The 19,737-nt window shown below is 36.7% G+C and overlaps 1 protein-coding gene across 1 annotated transcript; it reads right to left on the bottom strand.

The window, feature by feature from the left end:
• Window positions 1–4,378: 4,378 nt before the first annotated feature.
• On the bottom strand, window positions 4,379–12,054 carry LOC143846620 (FCS-Like Zinc finger 8-like). The gene is made up of 5 exons (XM_077355106.1): window positions 12,000–12,054; window positions 6,056–6,621; window positions 5,621–5,885; window positions 5,519–5,588; window positions 4,379–4,490 (listed from the first exon to the last, which is right to left on the bottom strand). The coding sequence occupies exons 1-5, from the start codon at window positions 12,052–12,054 to the stop codon at window positions 4,379–4,381; spliced, it is 1,068 nt and encodes a 355-aa protein (XP_077211221.1).
• Window positions 12,055–19,737: the final 7,683 nt, after the last annotated feature.

The following is a 19,737-nucleotide window of genomic DNA, read 5'->3' as shown; positions in this document are numbered from 1 at the left end:
TTAGTAAATCTGAAAGGAACATGTGTTTTAGATTTGAACTCTTGTGTAAGTTATTGTAGTGTGCCCATCATTCCACCTCTTACGTGGCTATCTCGTCTCTGTTTGTCAAACGAAAATTTTGACAAAAGAAAAGCTTCAGGATAAATCAATTTGGCTTTGAACCGGGTCAGGAAAAACCCCACAATCTAAGATTTTGAAAACTAAAAAAATAAAAAAAATATTTTGGATAGTGTGTGTTGTTGTGATTTGAATTTGACTCAAAGTTTCACCTTAACCTTTATCTGCTATTAGAGCAGCTAAGAATTTGTACTTTTATTTGTGTTTCCAAAGTATAAGTTATTGTAATAAGACCTTTGTTTCGCTCTTAGATAACTGTCTCATCTTAGTTTGTAAGTAGAAGATATATATATATATATATATATATATATATATATATATATATATATATAAGGAAAGAAAGAGGAGAATAATTTGTATATTTGTAATCGAAAGAAACCGCCTAATATATTAGAACTTAGTAGTGAGAGCTGACCCTTTGAATCCATTTGAATATGAATGTGTGACATTTAGAATAGTTAAGTGATCCTTGTTCAGTACCTAAACTCTTTTGAATCCTATCAGAATGTGAAAAACTGAACTCTGATAATCGACTTGTGATGCATGTTTGAATCCCTTATATCTTATCAGATTTTGACTATGTGGACTTTGATATTTAATCTATGTCTTTGGCTAGAACCCTATGAATTCTTGTATTGTGACCATTTAAATTTTATCACTTGTTCTGTGTTTAGAGAGAGATCTATCTCGTATGTATCAAATCTAGCTTAAAAATTTTATTCGATAAACCGTAAGAGATCTTTATCGTTGTTATGTACCATTGAACCATTCACATTTTGAATTCTACCTTCAGTAATGTAATGAACACAGAAAGGAAAAAATAATTTGTTTAAAACCTATAAGTGTGTTAAATCGTACGTTTGAAAGTCAGAATTAGCTAAAATAGTGAGTGGAGCACACTCAGTAAATATTATGCGAATCCTAACCTAGAATTATATATTCTCCCTAGGATACCTTGTGTCGGCCTGATGATAGAGGCCCCTTCTTAGAAATTGTCCAGTGTGTGAAGTGAGTAAGAAAAATCAAATATAGAATTGTACCGCCTTGTGTATTACAACTCAGCTTAAGAATTGTTCAGAATAAGAAGCTAACTTAGTGAGTAAATTTCAAGGAAGAATTTTTTGTAAGGACGGTAGAATGTAAATACCCGAAATATCCCTCCCTTTAAAATTCGTCCCCCTTGAGAATCAAGGGTAATTTTGTCATTATAGTTGGATTAGAATTAGGGCTTCTTTAGAAAAGCCTATAAATACAACTTTAAGAGAGATTAAGAACCCTAAACCGTCTTTGCAGCCCTAAGAGAAGGTCTACGAGGAGAAAGAGAGGAAGAACGCGATTCACAAAGAGGGAACGCGAATCAAGGTAAGATTTGTGTTCTACATAAGATTTAAGATGTTAAGAACACTAAAACAAGGATAAAAGTATTTAAAATATATGATTTGTGATCGATATGACTTAAAATAAGAACCCTTTGACTGATCTTGGATTCCTTGGGTTTGGTATCACCCTTCGATCCCCAACGAACCCAAGATCTGGCCGTTATGTCATAAAATTTAGTTTTAGGAATCTTAACTTAAAAGATTAGATTATTTTATAATAATTATTCGGAGAGTGAAATTGATTTAGATGGATTACTCTCGTCAATACGAATCCAACGGATTCGACCATGTGCGAATCAGAGCTAAAATGAAAAAGTTATGGTCCATTGAAGTTTTGGGAAAATCGGGACGAATATGGAATTTTCGCAAAAATCCGTCATGAATAGTGTTGCGGGCGTCCATGGAATAGTAAACCGAGAACTCAAAAGTGAGCAGAGGCGTCCGATGAATAGTGTTGCTGGCGTCTGATGAATAGTGTCGGACTTCCGAACCCATTGAAAATTTTGAAGTATTTTTCTTAATTTTGGGAGGTTTTAACTATTGCTTTGGCCACTATCCTAAGCCCATTTATTGATATGAATGCCATTGTTTGGGATAGGTATTGTGCCCTAGAAATTGCTGAAGGGATATATATTCGTCATTCGAGGTACGTAATTTCATTCCACTTTAGTGCTGCGATTTACCTTTCGAACACTATGCCATTGTTGATTGTGAATCCCAAACTCTCTGAATCTTTGGAGCCATTGATAAAATTTAGACTTGACTTGGGTCTTGCATTCTAATTCCGTTATTGTTTGAAATCTATTGAATCTTATGGTGAAGAGACTTACATTGAATGCTTTTCCCAATATAGGAAACTTTTGTGAAAACCCATTTGTGATTCCTTCACACTTATGAACTTTGACCACTGTGCGACCATCTACATTGACAACCTTATGAAAAATCCATGTGAATTACTATCTTTGAATGTCGTATGAACCCTATTGAACCCTGTTATTTAGTACATATTTCAGATGGAATAATTTGGATTTATGAAACCCCTTTCAGTTTTTCTAACTATATGAATCTTTGAACTATCAGACATCCTCTACTGTATGAATCAACTTTGGAACTAATGTGAAACACCCACTTTGAACTTTGAACACATTCTTTTGAACTGTGTGAACTTTGAACACCTATTGAGAGGCTTAGGTTATATGAACTCAGAAAAGACCCCGTCAGTGGGGCATGGGCATTAGCCTATATGTGAACATAAGAACTGTGATCCCGCCAATGAGGGATAAACGTTGGCCCTGTCGATAGGTATGTGAACCCAGGAACTAGTTCTGACACTGTGCGGTTGGTGTAAGCAATAACACACTTTTTGGACCCGTGAGCAGTCGGGGTGAAAATAACTTTCTTTGTGGACCCGTGGGTAGTCGGGGTGAAAATAACTTGCTTTCTAGACTAAGCCGATGATCTCGGGGTGGTATCGTATCTATATGAGTTTCCCTTCTGTGACCCTTAGAACCTGTGACTCCCTTCGTTGCAACATTATGAGACATCTTTTATGACCTTTGCTTCTACGTTATTGCTCTTGTGATTAGGCATGCCTTGTGTAGCTTGTGCCTACTTTATTCATTATTGGCCTTTGATCTTTTGAACAGTGTGACTCTTCAGTTGTGATACTTTGACTTATGCCTTTATGAACCTTACTCCTCAATATGGAACTTGTGTTAATTACTTCACTTGTGGCTTAAATCCTTTTCATTTAGTTGCGAACCTTTCCTTTGTAGCATGCAAGGACCCCACTTTTGTAGCGCGTTATTATGTACTGAGCTTTTCAGCTGATTGTGGTTATATTAACATTTTCAGAGTTTGATCCTCGTGGACTCGGCGAGGAGGCGCAGAAGTGATATCTGATTTTTATTTTTGTTATCTTTCAGTACTTTACATTCTTTAGACAGTGAGTACTGTTAGGATTATTGAGACTGTGTCATTTGATTCCGTTACTTTGATTTTATGGGATATTGGGTTAGATGACAGATTTGGAAAGAAATTGAGATTTGATCATTGGATGAATATAAGACATTTAAATTTGATTATTTAGATTATTGCAGATGGTTTTGATATTTGATTTGCTAGCCTTGTATGCTTGTGAAACTTGCTTTGCAGGTGTACGGCGATGTCGCACCCTTAAGCCTTGTGTTGTGAATATGTATGTGTATGTGTGTGGCTTGGGGGCGTGACACATTGAAACTATGCCAAATGAACTAGATATCTCCATTTGGGTTGCTTGATGAGGCATGTAGAAAGTACGACGTTGTTGAGCTAGCAGAGTATGCAAGTAAGAATGTAATAAAACTAGACCCTCAAAATACAACTCAACTCAACTAGGCCTTTGTCCCAAACTAGTTGGGGTCGGCTAATGAATCCTTTAGAAAACTAGACCCTCAAAATGATGAACAAAAAGCATCATGTCTCTCAGCCCATGCCATTTCTGTACAGCGAATTGTTACAAACCGAAGAAATAGCAGATCATAAAAGAACACAATGTAGATATATCTAAAAGTAGCTCATATTCAATTTGTGAATACATCAAGTTCAGAGGCTTGTACATTATCCCTTGCCAAAAAAAGTGGAAAATAGAAAAGTGGGGAGCCAGCCAGAAGAGCGGCTACAACCCTTTCTAATCAAAATTATATGATAAAAGTCTATACTTATACATAATCCAACTGTGGGAAAAAAACCGATTTGTAGCCATGATCCACTCAAAACATCATGAAAGTTGAAACATAATCAGTATAAAAAAAATGTACAAAATGATCATCCATGGTTGCTAGCGATTCACATAAACAGCTCTTCATAAACAGATGATCAGACCGTTTACCTCAACAATTTCATTAATCATGGGCTGATCGAGTCACAGAAGAATTAGTAGTGGGATTCTCCATTTCCTCCTCAATTAAAATTTCCTGCGATCGGCAACTAGAACTGCAGAATGCTTTCTCACCTCTGCAAGAGATCAAAGAAATCAGAAACTTATAAGTGTTGAATCCACATATGGGAGTTGTTGAAAACTTGAAATCAATATGATACTTGACATCGATGGATATAATCAGACTCTGGACACTAAACATGCAACTTTCTTGGATAAGAAGACACCAAAACAACATTTTGTGGATATAAAACTGGAGCTGAGTATAATTAACAAACATGCAAGTGAAGACTTCCATTAATTGGAGTGAGATGGCTTGCTCCAATGACTATCTATGGATGCTTATTAAGTAATCTGGAATCGACCGGTATTATGGGCATTTAGAAATGTGAGGAGAGCAGTTGAAATGCTTCTCTGCCAATTGGTGTCAAAGACTAATGAGGTCAGGCCTCGACCTCTCTTTGCGAGAATTCATATCTTTTGAAAGAGCTCGAAAGGAAGCATTGGGTGGAAGAAGATTCTTCAAATGCCATCACTTGCGCTATAATTCATAGAGCTTCAACGTGTAACTGACAAACTGTTAGACATCCTCTCAAGTTGTTGACAAAATCCTTGATTTATGTTAAAGAGTTTCATGTTTCTTTTTTGATATTCTGAGAGAAGTGATATTGCCCCTATTGTAATTGCTTATAGTTTTCTTCCAAAAAAAATCTTCAGAGAAAAACAAAAATGCAACGAAATTTTTTTATATATTTGCCTTTAAAGATCAGCACAGAAAACCTATAATTCAACTGAAAGAGAAAACATATAATGGCCACTCATACACCAAATGAACAGTGGAAAAAAATCCATTGGGGATCTTCAAGAAAACAATCAGTTGGAGATGATCTTGGAACCAACATGCTGATTTTTTTTCCTGAAAGGTAACATGTTGAAATTTTTATATATTTGACATTGAAAATCAGCACAGAAAAAGCATAATTTAATGGAAAGAGAAAACATATAATGGCCACTCATAGATCAAAGGAACAAAGACAAAAAAATCAATTGGGGATCTTAAAAAAAAATAAAAAATAAATCAGTTAGAGATGATCTTGGAACCAACCTGTACATATAGATGTCTTTCCCCTCTTCCAATTTCTTCTTGCAAAAATAACAGAAGCTCAAGAATTCAACTGACGAATACAACATGGAATCGTCTGAGCACTTACTGCCGGTGGCGATCCGATCTCCCACTCTTCCTTTTTATTACAGTCAGCCAACTCAGTTGGGTGACTCTCCAAAATGCAGTCACCATAAATGTCAGTTGTTCTAGGATTTGGACCATGAGAAATGACACAAGTGTAATCCTCTGAAAGCTCAATCTCACTAGCAGAGAGAGAACCCATAAATCCATGGTCAGAGCCTATGGATATCGGTACTGACTTTGATTTTATACCAGAGAATTTTTCAAAATTTTGATCTCCAACAAACTAAGGAGAACCCAATTGGGTATTTTCCAAATCAGACCAAAAATTGTCGGAGTTCGACTTACAATTAGAGTACGTTAAACTCGTCAATGGCGACATCAATCCACCACAATCTGACAAACAAGATTGGATTTTTCTAAGCCCTTGAGTTTTAATTGGGTTTGATTAAATACTAGTCCTTGGAAACTTGGTTGGGGAAGAGGAGATGTGATTTGAGTTTGTGGATAAATTGCAATGTTTTTAGGCAAGGATTTGGAATCGAAAGAATTGTGCTGATAATTGTGGCTAGAGGGGATATTGATCCTCAACTGAGATCCAAATAGTATATTCCTATTCTCTGAAAAACCCAAACTTTTCCCACTAGTATTGGGTTCATCATTGAGAGAATCAACAATTCCAAGTCCTACTTTATTGAAATCCCAACTCTTTTGAGGCCCATTAGAAAAATGACCTAATTTTGGGGATCTGCAAGGATTGCCCACACTGGAAAAACCCTTATAATCTAGTGGAGAAGTAGGGCTCTTTGAAACATCAGAATCAAATAAAGCTTTGGTACTAAAACCTACAAAAAGACCAGGGATACTGAAAAATGACCTGTTTTTGTTTTTCTGCACAGAAAAATAAGATGAAACATCAGAATCTAAAACAAAATCAGATATGAGATGACCCTTGTTTTGATCCATATGAACTGGTCTGCTCCTCTTCCTTAGCATTTTCTCAATAGAGAAATTAAAATTTTCTGCAAAATAATCAACAGAAAAGAAAATATAAATACATTTAAAGAACCTTGACAAAAAAAGTCCCATTTTTATCAAAACACAAATAGAATCCAACTGTTTTAGTTTCTTCCTCTGAGATGAAAGGGAAGGAGAGACCTAGTAAAAATATGTTGACAAAACTTGGGCAGTGCTCTATTTGTCTTACCTTTTTTTTTCTTTTTCTACTTCTTTTTTTCCCCTTTTTTTCCCCTTTTTTTGCTAAGATGCATGCATCAAAATTAGCAAAACAGTGAGGCTTCTGAAATACTTCACCTCCCATTCATGATTTGCCAGAATACGTATTTATATACGGTCTGTGCACCAGTAAATATACGTCTTCATTTTCAGTTTTTTTCCAAAAAGAAAAAAAAGGGAAAAATCTCAAAAAAGGGTAAAGTTGGCTAATTTCTCGAAAAAAGGGGGAAACACATCCCTAGGAGTGTTTTTGGACGAAAATGCCCTTGTGTTGGTTTTTCCTCCAAGAAAGTAAGCAACAGTTCCCAATGCATTCCACCTAACATTTTCAACATTTTATCTTCTTCTTACCTTCTTCTTCCTCACGCCCAAACAAAACTCCATTGTCTGTTTTAAAATTCCATTGCTAAGAGGTGAAACTCCCCTCTCCTAAAATCTAGCATTGGATCTCTTTATTTTTCTTTGGCTATCAAACCCATAAGCTTCTCTGGTAGGTCCATTGTGATACATTTGCATAGGTTTAATATGTTCCTTACAATGCTATCGTATACTGTCAGCATCTTGTTTATTTGTTAGGGATTTGTTACGATTTTGTTTGGCATTTGTTATTGTCATCATCCTCTTTACAATGCTATGATGTATTGTCATAATCTCTCTATCTCTCTAATGCCCTCTATGTTTCTATGTAGAGTAAACCCAAATGAAACTCATGTCTATACAATTACAACCACTATTTAAATTTGTAGAAGCAATATTTTGTTCTCGGAACCACTGTTGATATCTGGGAACCAATATTTAAACATTCAGAAACAACAATTATACATATGAACCACTATTTACCACTATGTAGTGGTTCCGATGTATAAATAGTGGTTCCAAGGTATAAATAGTGGTTCCAGAGTAGAAATATTGCTTCACACTATCTAATTGGGTGTTAATGTTGCAATGAATTTATGAACAATGGTTAGATAGTTTTCTAAACACTCAGATGTTATGGTGGTTCATAGTTTAGATGGCTTAATACTTGTGAGAATGACTGTATTTATAGGGTTTTAAACACTTAGAAGCACTCATTATACCTAGGAACCACTAATTATACTTAGGAACCACTGATTATACCTAGGAACCACTATTTACCATTATGTAGTAGTTCCAAGCTATAAATAGTGGTTCCAGAATAGAAATATTGCTTCACACAATCTAATAGTACTTCATTTGGTGTCAACGTTTCAATGAATTTATGAACAATGGGTTAAATAGTTTTCTAAACACTCGATGTTATGGTGGTTCATAGTTTAGATGGCCTAATACTTGTGAGAATGACAGTATTTATAGGGTTTTAAACACTCAGAAGCACTCATTATACCTAGGAACCACTAATTATACTTAGGAATTACTAATTATACCTAGGAACCACTATTTACCATTATGTAGTGGTTCCAAGTTATAAATAGTGGTTCCAAGGTATAAATAGTGCTTCACACAATCTAATAATACTTCATTCGGTGTCAATGTTGCAATGAAATAGTTATCTAAACACTCAAATCTTTTGGTGGTTCATAGTTTAGATAGCTTAATACTTGTTTATAGAGTTTAAATTGTGATTACAAAAAGTTATGCACTCAAAAACACTATAAAAAGTGAGAATGCGTTTATTTATAGGGTTTTAAACTCTTAGAACCACTAATTATACCTAGGAACCACTATTTATAACTATTTACCAATATGTAGTGGTTCCAGGGTATAAATAGTGGTTCCAAGGTAGGGTTTTGTGGAGGGTGGGGAGTGGGGAGTGGAAGGATTTAGGAGGGTGTTATAAGGGTTTTAGGTTTTAGATGTAATTGATCTTAGGGTTATGGTGGAGGAAGGGGAGTGGAGGGATTTATGGTTTGGGGAGGAAATGCACGGTTGTAATGGGGGTGGGGGGGGTGTGGAAGTGGTCTTTAGGGGGAGTGGTTTCTGCAAACGACGTTTGGTTTTTTTTTTTTTAAATCGCAAAAAATCGGTCGACCTGCAGCTCGACCTTTTCATATGTTTTTAACTTGTCTGACGAGATGGTGGAAAGGTCGACCTGCAGGTTGACCCATAAATGCTTCTCCTACCTGCTTGGTCATATGGTGAAAAGGTCAACCTGCAGGTCAACCCATTAAGGGAAATTCACACATGTTTGTGAATAATGTAAAAAGGTCGACCTATTAAGGCAAATTCGCACATGTTTGTTTTTGAAGAAGGTAAAAAGATCGAATTAAACCTTTGGTAAAACTCCATTGTATAGCCCCCTTCCAGAATGAATTCAGCCCATTTTTTTCAAAATGGACTATACAACCTATACCACAGGATGATCCAAACCGCCCAATTGATGGGCCACAACATACATAGGTTGTGCCCCAAAAATCATTTTCGTAGGATGATTCTAACCATCCGATCTAAAGAGGGACTTAGATTATGGAAATTTCTATGGATTGGATGGTTGGGATCATCTATGGAAATAATTTTTGGGGCAGAACCTATTTATGTTGTGGCCCATAAATTGGGCGGTTTGGATCATCCTATGGTGTGGGCTGTAAATCCATTTTGAAAATACGAGGTGAATTTATCCTTTTTGAAGTTTCCATAATCTAAGTCCCTCTTTAGATCGGATGGTTAGAATCATCCTATGGAAATGATTTTTGGGGCACAACCTATTTACATTGTGGCCCATTAATTGGGCGGTTTGGATCATCCTATGGCATGGGCTGTATAGTCCAGTTTGAAAAAAATAGGCTGAATTCATCCTAGAAGGGGGCTGTACAATGGAGTTTTACCAAAGGCAATGAACTTTCAACACTTGGCGTGGGAAAGAAGAAGCTAAAAAAAGGTGAAGAATAATATTTGTGAAATGCATTTGGATCTGTTTCTTAAAAAGGTGGAGGGAAAAGCAACTCAAGGGCATTCTTGTCTTAAAACATGCCTTGGGATGTGTTTCACCCCTTTTTGAGAATTTAGCCAACCCAACCCTTTTTTGAGATTTTCAATTAAAAATCCCATTTTTTGAGAATTTTCCCCAAAAAAAGGATTCCCATTAATTTTCTTAAAGAGAGTCAGCAGGAAAAGACAAACCTGACTGGTGTGGTTGAATAAAACTTGAGTACTGAACAACGGCTACTGCGTCTAACCATGGTTAATTTATGCTTAGGATCTATCACAAAAGTCCGATGGATCCAAAATGGATCCTTTGGATCCGACTCTAAATACGTGAGACATTGTAAGTCTCGTGGAGTGTCTAGTGTGGGACAGAGCGTGTTCTATTTCATGAGAGCCATTGGATCGTGGCGTGGATTCGTATGGATCCTAGGATTAAAATTTTTCAATGGATCCTCTCCTCGATTATGGCAGAACCATGCTTTTTTCGATCTTATCTGTCTATTTATCTTTTTGGACTAAGTCTTCAATAGATAGAATTCTAAATTAATTAGATGTGAAAAAGTCTGAAGGGGGTGTCCCAAATCCAAATGGGATATGCTAGGCAATTTCGCATAAAGCCATTTCACGGCTCGCTTTTGAAGGGGAGGACAGCCACTGTGCAGAAGATGTTGTCTTATTCATTTAATTCATACGAGGGGCTGCCAAATGGCTTTCCTAAAAATTGCCTTACCAGATACCTTTTTGGTTTATAACACCCAACATAACAAAACTAAAATAATCTCAGTGCTTTTGCCGAACATATTCCTTTCATTTTTATTTTTTTTGTTTGTTTCAATCTCCGCATACAAAAAGATAAAAAGCAAAAGTGCTGAAAAGAATGGTTGCCAAATGTCATTAGAAGGTATCTGAATCCCCATTTTACCAAATTGGCCATGTAAGCTCTCTCAATGTATTTTTTGTTGGTTTTATCTTCTTTTTTTTTATTATTGATATTGTTTTTTCTCGTTTCACGACAAATCTCTACTAATGCTTCGAAGTCAAAAGACATGGGAATTAACCGGAAAAAAACAAAGAGATGGGAATTACGTCGTTTATGTTTTTGGGTTAGAAAATTATTGAATTTTTTTAGTACTTTCCTTGTCCTACATACAAACATAACACACAATGTCTTCCAATCAATTTTAATAGGGCGCTGATATTTTCCCCTGGTAAACGGATAAATCCACCCCCCCCCCCCTCCCTTAACGGTTTCTGTGAGAGAGGTCCGCTGCTTTACGATAAATTTTCCCCCTTTAACGTTTTTCTTTTGCTTTTAAAACCTAATGAATAACGTTAGGAGGGGGGAGGGGGGGGGGGGGGGGGGAGATGATTTTTATCAATCAGAGGGTGGGGGGAATCATTTACCTTTTAATAAATAGTGGAACACCAAACACACAAAGCAAAGACAAGGGAATCATTATATTCTAAAAAAATGACCAGTGATATTTTAACCCCTTTTCTCAATAATTGCACCCCTTTTGTTTGTCTATTCTTGGACCCCCATTGAGAAAAGGGACCTATATTTGCTTCCCGCCCCTTCATCGGTAGCACTAGGGGTGTAAATGGATATTCAAAAATTCGATTACCGTCCGCATCCGAATCCGTTTAAAGCGAATATTATCCGGATCCGTTTCAAGCGGATATTATCCGAATCCGTTTATGAGATATCCGGCTCTAAGCGGATGCGAATCTGGTAAATGGTATATCTGATCCATTTAACATCCGAATCCGAGAAGTAAAGTCTTTTTATTTATTATTAATAATATTAATAATATTTATTTTTAGTAATGACACACTACCTTTTGTTTCTAAAAGAAAAGTGAATTTTCTTTTTAGAAAAAAAAAACAAAAAGTGTTTTGGGTAGGAAATGAAGTAATCTCTCATTTTAAGGGCATTCTTGGAGTTTGACATGTCGTCTTTATGAAGCAACAAATGTGGGCTGTAGAATGAAAGAGACAAATGGGTGGTGGTGATTGAAAGAAGATGTCATAGTTTCTAGAGAATTCTAAAGCAAAAAGGCCATCTAGGTCATTGATGGTAAATGGATGGCTCAAATCAATTTCCCAACTTATGGTTATATAAAAGAGGGGACTTCTAAGGTTTACAAAGAGAAGCAAGAGAGAGGAGAAAGGAAGAGGCTGATGCACCATCTTCGGCATTCCTTGGTGCCTTCAACCCACCAAAATCCACTGCCGCCCCTCTCCACCTTCTCACAACCACCTCCATCACCGCCAGTTACCTCCATCTTTAACCCAATCCCCATCTCCATCCCCATTTCTCTTCATCTTCCACAATCAGCACTCCCACTTCCCCTGTTCAAAATAGCCCAAACCCATTCCATCATATACAAAAAAAAAAAAAAAAACCCAAAGACCACTACCAACACCATGATCCATCCCCGTCGCCTCTCTCTGCCTTTGTTTTAAAAGGAAGAAGAGGATCTCATATATTTTAGTTTGAGAGTTAATTTTGTGAAGAGAAAGTAGAGGTCTGGTTTGAGGGTTTGGAAAATTCATTCGAGGGGTAAGAAGGAGAATAAAGATAAAGTGCTGGAGTAAATGTTTGAATTAACCGGATAAACGGATAATATCCGAATTCGAATAATATCCGGCGGATACGAATTCGGTAATAGATATTAAATATCCGTCAAATTCGAATCCGAATTCGAATTCGGAGCGTCTATACTGTAATCGAATTCGGATATAGCCATATCCGATTCGAATTCGATCCGTTTACACCCCTAGGTAGCACTCATTCTCTAAAATGTGATGCAATATGAATGACTCTATTTGCAAGAGTACAAGTAGGTGGAAATGCAAGAATTTTTAGGAAGCACAAACAAGAGGGGTGGAAATGCTAGACATCAGAGTTAAAATATTATTTCTCTGAAAAAAAATATTAGCAAAGGATTAAGACCTCTTTGGATGCCTCTAAAATTTATTTACATGTAATCTTACATGCAAATGATTTTAAAGTTAAATATGGCTCTTTGTAAATAATGATTATAACAGCTTTAAAATTCATATATATATATATATATATATATATATATATATATATATATATATATATAGTTAAGTGAAGCTACACGTACGTGTAGCTAACTTAGCTACACCGACGGCTTAAAGTACAGTGGGCCCACATTATTTGGGTGATCCAAACCATTCATTTGATAGGCCCTCACATTGATAGGGTGTGCCCAAAAAATCATCTCCATAGGATCATCCCAACCCTTCAAACTGTGAAGGCAGAAATTGATAGATTTGTGAAGGTTTTTACACGTCCAATTTTGCCTCCACAAATCGTAGGGTTGGGATGATCCTATGGAGCTGATTTTTTGGGCACACCCTATCTATGTGAGGGGCCATCAAATGAATGGTTTGCATCACCCAAACAATGTGGGGCCCACTGTATTTTAAGCCGTTGGTGTAGCTAAGTTAGCTACACGTATGTGTAGCTACACTTTTCTCATATATATATATATATATATATATATATATATATATATATATATATGAGCCATGATAGATACAAGGGAGCCCTTCCATAAAGAGCTGCAAAAGGGCTCTTCATTGGATCCACATCATTTTCAGTTACATTTAAAATCAGTTGAAAAAGAAAAATCAGCTACATTTGATGACGTGGATCCAATCATAAGCCCTTTTGCGGCTCTTTATGCAAGGGCTCTCTTGTATCTATCATTCCTCTCTCTCTCTCTCTCTCTCTCTCTCTCTCTCTCTCTATATATATATATATATATATATATATATATATATATATACTAGTAAAAAACCCCGTGTGATGCACGGGCCGACAAAGAACTGTACAGACCACGTCATAGGTTGATCCAAACCATCCATGTGATGGAAGACAACATAAATAGGTTGTGCCCCAAAAATCATTTCCATAGGCTGATCCTAGCCCTCCAATCTATAGAGGTTTCCATAATTCCTCTTAAATCGGATGGTTAAGATCACCCTATTGATTTTTTATTAAAAAAGCATAAAGGAGGGGGGTAAGATTGAAATTATGGGGCTTTAATGGGTGCCTTTGTTAAAAAGCATAAAGGAGGGGGTAGGATTGGAAATATGTGGGTTGAATGGGTGCCTTTGTTAAAAAAGTCAAAATAGTGACGTGTAATTCTCGTAGAATTTTCAAAAAATTCAAAAAATTCTCTTATTTTCTCTTCTACTATATAGTATACTAGTAAAAAACCCGTGCGATGCACGGGCCGACAAAGAACTGTACGGACCACGTCATAGGTTGATCCAAACTGTCCATGCGATGGAACACAACATAAATAGGTTGTGCCCCAAAAATCATTTCCATAGGCTGATCCTAGCCCTCCAATCTATAGATGTTTCCATAATTCCTCTTAAATCGGATGGTTAAAATCACCCTATAGATTTTTTATTAAAAACCATAAAGGAGGGGGGTAAGATTGAAATTATATGGCTTTAATGGGTGCCTTTGTTAAAAGCATAAAGGAGGGGGTAGGATTGAAATTATATGATTTAATGGGTGCCTTTGTTAAAAGCATAAAGGAGGGGGTAGGATTGAAATTATATGAGTTGAATGGGTGCATTTGTTCAAAAAAGTCAAAAAATGTGATGTTTAATTCTCATGTAATTTTCAAAAAAATAGAGAAAACTCTCTTCTTTTCATCCCAGCTTATTGTAGTAGATAGATATATGCAGGAAGGGAAACTAAGGGAATTTCTTGAATTTCTCCCAAAATTCTGTGACTTTTTTTTAACAAAGGCACCCATTCAACCCACATATTTTCAATCCTACCCCTCCTTTATGCTTTTTAACAAAGGCACCCAGTAAAGCTACATAATTTCAATCCTACCCATTTTTCGGCATTATTTGAAAAAGCAAATCATGATTTGCTAGCCACCTTCTCCAAAGGCTACTTCTCGCCCATCCTTTGCAGTTGTATGTGTTCAGAGATTTGTCTTATTAGACGTGTGAAAAACTGCACGAAAATACTATTTCTTGAAAGGTGGCTAGCAATAATAAGTACCCAAAGAAGCTAGCAATAATAATCATTACGTAGTAAAGTTTTGGAGGAAAATTTCCGGACAACGGGTACCTGTATATGACAATTACGGAAAAAACTACAAAGAAGAGGTTTCGAAATATGACAATTACGAAAAAACTACTTTTTCTTAGTAATTTTTTGAGGATATTACGAATTCCGCACACCTTGAAAAATATTTACGAATTCCGGTCACCTTCAGAGGAACAACATATTATGGAAACCTCTATAGATTGGAGGGAAATGATTTTACGGGCACAACATATTAATGTTGTGTTTCATCACATGGACGGTTTGGATCAACCTATGATGTGGTCCATACAGTTCTTGGGCAGGGTACGGGTCCAAGATTCGTGACCCGTAAATTTTCCCAGGTCATTTTGACCTCGCCCGTGTCACCCGGACCCTTACGGGTCGGGTCAAACCCTCCCATATTTTTCAAAATCTTTTTGATGGGCCCAAAAATTAATTTCTTCAAATCTTTGAACTGGTCTATCCCCCACAGTTGGTGGGCCCAAAATTTAATTTCTTCAAATCTTTGAACAAGGTAGGCCCCACCTGTATTTTTCAAAATGAATTGTACGGACCACCACATGATCCAAACCCTCCATTTGATAATCCTAGCCCTCCGATCTAAAGAAAAACTGCATATTACGGAAACCTCTATAAATTGGAGAGTTGTGATCATCCCATGGAAATGATTTTTCAGGCACAACCTATTTACATTGTGGCCCATCAAATGAATGGTTTCGATCATCCTATGGTGTGGGTCGTGCATTAACATTAAGGCCAAATTGTAGGCCCCACCCATATTTTTCAAATGAAGTTTGCGGTCAACGCCATAGGATGATCCAAGCCATCCATTTGATGGACTGCGACGCAAGTAGGTTGTGCCCCCAAAATCATTTCGATGGGATGATCGCAACCCTCCGATCTATCAGGTTTCCGTAATATGTAGTTTCTCAATTGTCTATCATGAGAAGCTAAATATAATTTTTCCCCACTCCCTGTGCATTGCACGGGGTGTCCCACTAGTATATATATATATATATATATATATATATATATATATATATATACATGAACATATACTATGGGACTTTTTCAATTTCTCCCAAAATTCTGTGAGAATTACACATCACTTTTTTTGACTTTTTTTAACAAAGGCAGCCATTCAACCCACATATTTTCAATCATACCCCCTCCTTTATGCTTTTTAACAAAGGCACCCATTAAAGCCACATAATTTCAATCCTACCCATTTTTCGACATTATTTGAAAAGCAAATCATGATTTGCTAGCCACCTTCTCCAAAGGCTACGTCTCGCCCATCCTTTGCAATTGTATGTGTTCAGAGATTTGTCTTATTAGACGTGATGAAAAACTGCACGGAAATACTATTTCTTGAAAGGTGGCTAGCAATAATAAGTACCCAAAGAAGCTAGCAATAATAATCATTACCTAGTAAAGTTTTGGAGGGAATTTACGGACAATGTGTACCTGTATATGACAATTACGGAAAAAACTACAAAGAAGAAGTATCGAAATATGACAATTACGAAAAAACTACTTCTTCTTAGTAATTTTTTGAGGATATTATGAATTCCGCACACCTTGAAAAATATTTACGAATTCCGGGCACCTTCAGAGGAACAACATATTATGGAAACCTCTGTAGATTGGAGGGCTAGGATCAGCCTATAGAAATGATTTTACGGGCACAACATATTGATGTTGTGTTCCATCACATGGACGGTTTGGATCAACCTATGATGTGGTCCGTACAGTTCTTGGGCCGGGTACGGGTCCAAGATTCGTGAGCTGTAAATTTTCCCGGGTCATTTTGACCTCGCTCGTGTCACCCGGACCTGTACGGGTCTTGTCAAACCCTCCGATATTTTTCAAAATCTTTTTGATGGGCCCAAAAATTAATTTCTTCAAATCTTTGAACTGGTCTATTCCCCACAGTTGGTGGGCCCAAAAATTAATTTCTGTAAATCGTTAAACAAGGTAGGCCCCACCTGTATTTTTCAAAATGAATTTTATGCACCACCCCATGATCCAAACCCTCCATTTGATAATCCTAGCCCTCCGATTTAAAGAAAAACTCCATATTATGGAAACCTCTATATATTGGAGAGTTGTGATTGAAATACAGGTGGGACAATCCAAGAGGGGGGGTGAATTGGTCAATTAGTTTAGGCTTAATTAAGAGAGATTAAAAATTAATCCATTTAATTAAGCACTAATTAGTCTAACCTTTGTTCAAATAGGTATATTAATAAAATCTAGGGTTTAGACTTTCTAATCGTGCACATTTAGCTAACCCTTGTTCAAATAGATATTATAATACAATTTAGGGTTTAGGCATTTAACTTAAGTGCATTCACTAACCCTTGTTCAATTCAAGCATAAACATAAGTAAGGTTAGAGATTACCAATCACCACACGTGCGAGAGAGAGAGATAAAAGAGCAAGCATCTACAAGGCACAAGATTTATATTGGTTCGGTCACAACTTGACCTACTCTACTCTTCTAAGTTTACCTCATTGGGATCTCCACTAAAATGATGAAGCATGTATGCCCAAGGGTTCACAGGGGTTAATCATTCATCTTACCTTCTTGTTTTGATGTTAGCAAACCAAATTGATTAGCATTTATGAACTAATGTGTTGCTTTGAGGTGTTGTGTTGTATACAAGAATTTCATGTCATTATCGCCATTACACAACTCTTCACAATACATGACTTGTGGATCAAGAATCAAAGGAACCAAGAGCTTCCACCTACATTGCAGTCATCCTCATTTGAAGATGCTCAAGTAAAGTAGCTCAACATGAAGATCCCACAAGTTCCTAAGCAAGGTCAAGAAAGAGCTTGGAGTTGAACATGACATAGTGACACCTCAACATGCATTGAAGATTGGAGGACAAGTCATAAGAGCCAAGATAAGGACAAGATGTTCACTCAAGCCGAAGAAGTCCAAGAAAGTGCATAGGAGCCAAGACATTCCAAGAAGACTCAAGGTTCTTATTTTTAGAATGTATTTGGAGTCCTCTTGATTTTATGTTTAAATGTACTTTCAAAAGGTTTTCAAATGATTTTCATACTCAACTTTTTGCATCTTTGAAAATCATACACACACCCAAAAATGTGTTTGAAAACCTTAGACTTAAGCCCAAAGACCATAGCCCAAAAGCCTCTGATCTTTAAAGTTAAAATGAAATTTTACGACGGCCGGTCGACCGGGCTATGCCGGGCGACCGTTGGATGGAACCTAGAAATCCAAGCCATCTCGAATTTTATCGGGCCAGTCGACTGGGTTAAGCCGGGCGACCGCAGATGCACTTCTGTTTCAAACAGAACAATCCAATTTGGTCTAGGGCGGGCGACCGCCGTGGGTCGGTTGACCGGCAAAGGTTTTTGAGTAAAATGTTTTGAGCAAACAGTTAGCCCTCGCCGGGCGACCGCCATGTGGCCAGTCGACCACGTCGGTAAGAAATTTAAAAATAGAATAGGGCGCCCAATAGGGGTGGACGACCACCGTAGCCCGGTCCACCGCCGCGGTCGAGCAAACTAGCCGTTGGGGCATTTTCTACTTGACTTTTTCAAGCCTATTATTTACAGTTTTACCCCAAACGGTCATATTTTCAAATACACTATATATACATCATTAAAACCTATCTCCACAAGATTTTGAACATTTGAGAAAGATCAAATCTCATTTCTCTTTGAGCTTCAACATTTTATTTCAAAAGCTAAAAACCTCTTTGATCTTTCATTTCTACATATTATCAAGAGGCACTCCATAGGGCGTTTATTTGCTTATTCCTTGGGAGTGATTGTGAGCTTACAATGTTGTAATCCGCCTATTAAGAGGCAAGAGAGTTTTTATTTTTCTTTGTTTTTCATGTAAGGGTCTCCTCTTCGGCCCGTAAAGAAAGGTGAAGAAAAGGTCTCCGATTCGGCCCATGAAGAAAGGTGAATCATGTGCAAGAGTTTGACTCCCTTGTCAAGGCTTCGTGCGAAGGGCTTCGCTTTGGCCCTTGAGAATGAAAAAGCAAGGCTTTGTTCCCTTTGGAGATGAAGGAATCAGGTGTACGGCTTCATCATTTTAGTGGAGATCCCAAAGAGGTAAACTTAGAAGAGTGGAGTAAGTCAAGTTGTGACCGAACTACTATAAATCTTGTGCCTTGTGGATGCATGCTCTTTTTTCTCTCTCTCTCGCACGTGTTCTGAGTTGCAATCTCTAACCTTACTTATGTTTATGCTTTAATTGAACAAGGGTTACTGAATGCACTTAAGATAAATGTCTAAACCTTAAATTGTATTATAATATATATTTGAACAAGGGTTAGCTAAATGTGCATGATTAGATAGTTTAATCCCTAGAGTTTATTGATATATCTATTTGAACAAGGGTTAAACTAATTAGTGCTTAATTAAATGGATTAATTTTTAATCTCCTTTAATTAAGCCTAAAATTTCTAATGACCAATTCACCCCCCCCTCTTGGATTGTCACACCTGTATTTTTGGTATCAGAGTTTAGGCTCTTAAAGAGATTTTTAATTTTAAAAATCTACAAGAGAAAAGATCTGTGACAATCCCTATGGAACGAATTATGGAGCTTGGAAAGCAAAAATACAAGCCTATCTCAAATCCATAGATAATGACATTTTAGATGTCATTAAAGATGAAATTTCTTTTTCAAGGAAATGCACTGAAGGTGATATGAAATTATTTTCCTTGAACTTAAAGGCTATGATTTTATTGTGTTGTGGTTTAACTCCTAACATTTTTAACAATATTTCAAATTGCATCAATGCAAAAGATATTTGGATTTCATTAGAAAACACTTTTGAGAAAAATGTTTGTCTCTTTTCAAATGATACAATTTCTAGACAAAAAGAGATTTC

This window comes from Tasmannia lanceolata, unplaced genomic scaffold (genome assembly GCF_043159265.1).
Source record: "Tasmannia lanceolata isolate RefF3 unplaced genomic scaffold, GAP_Taslan_0.1 ptg000015l, whole genome shotgun sequence".
NCBI lineage: Eukaryota > Viridiplantae > Streptophyta > Magnoliopsida > Canellales > Winteraceae > Tasmannia > Tasmannia lanceolata.
The sequence above is the reverse complement of the archived record's forward strand: the minus strand, read 5'-3'. Positions and strand labels throughout refer to the sequence as shown.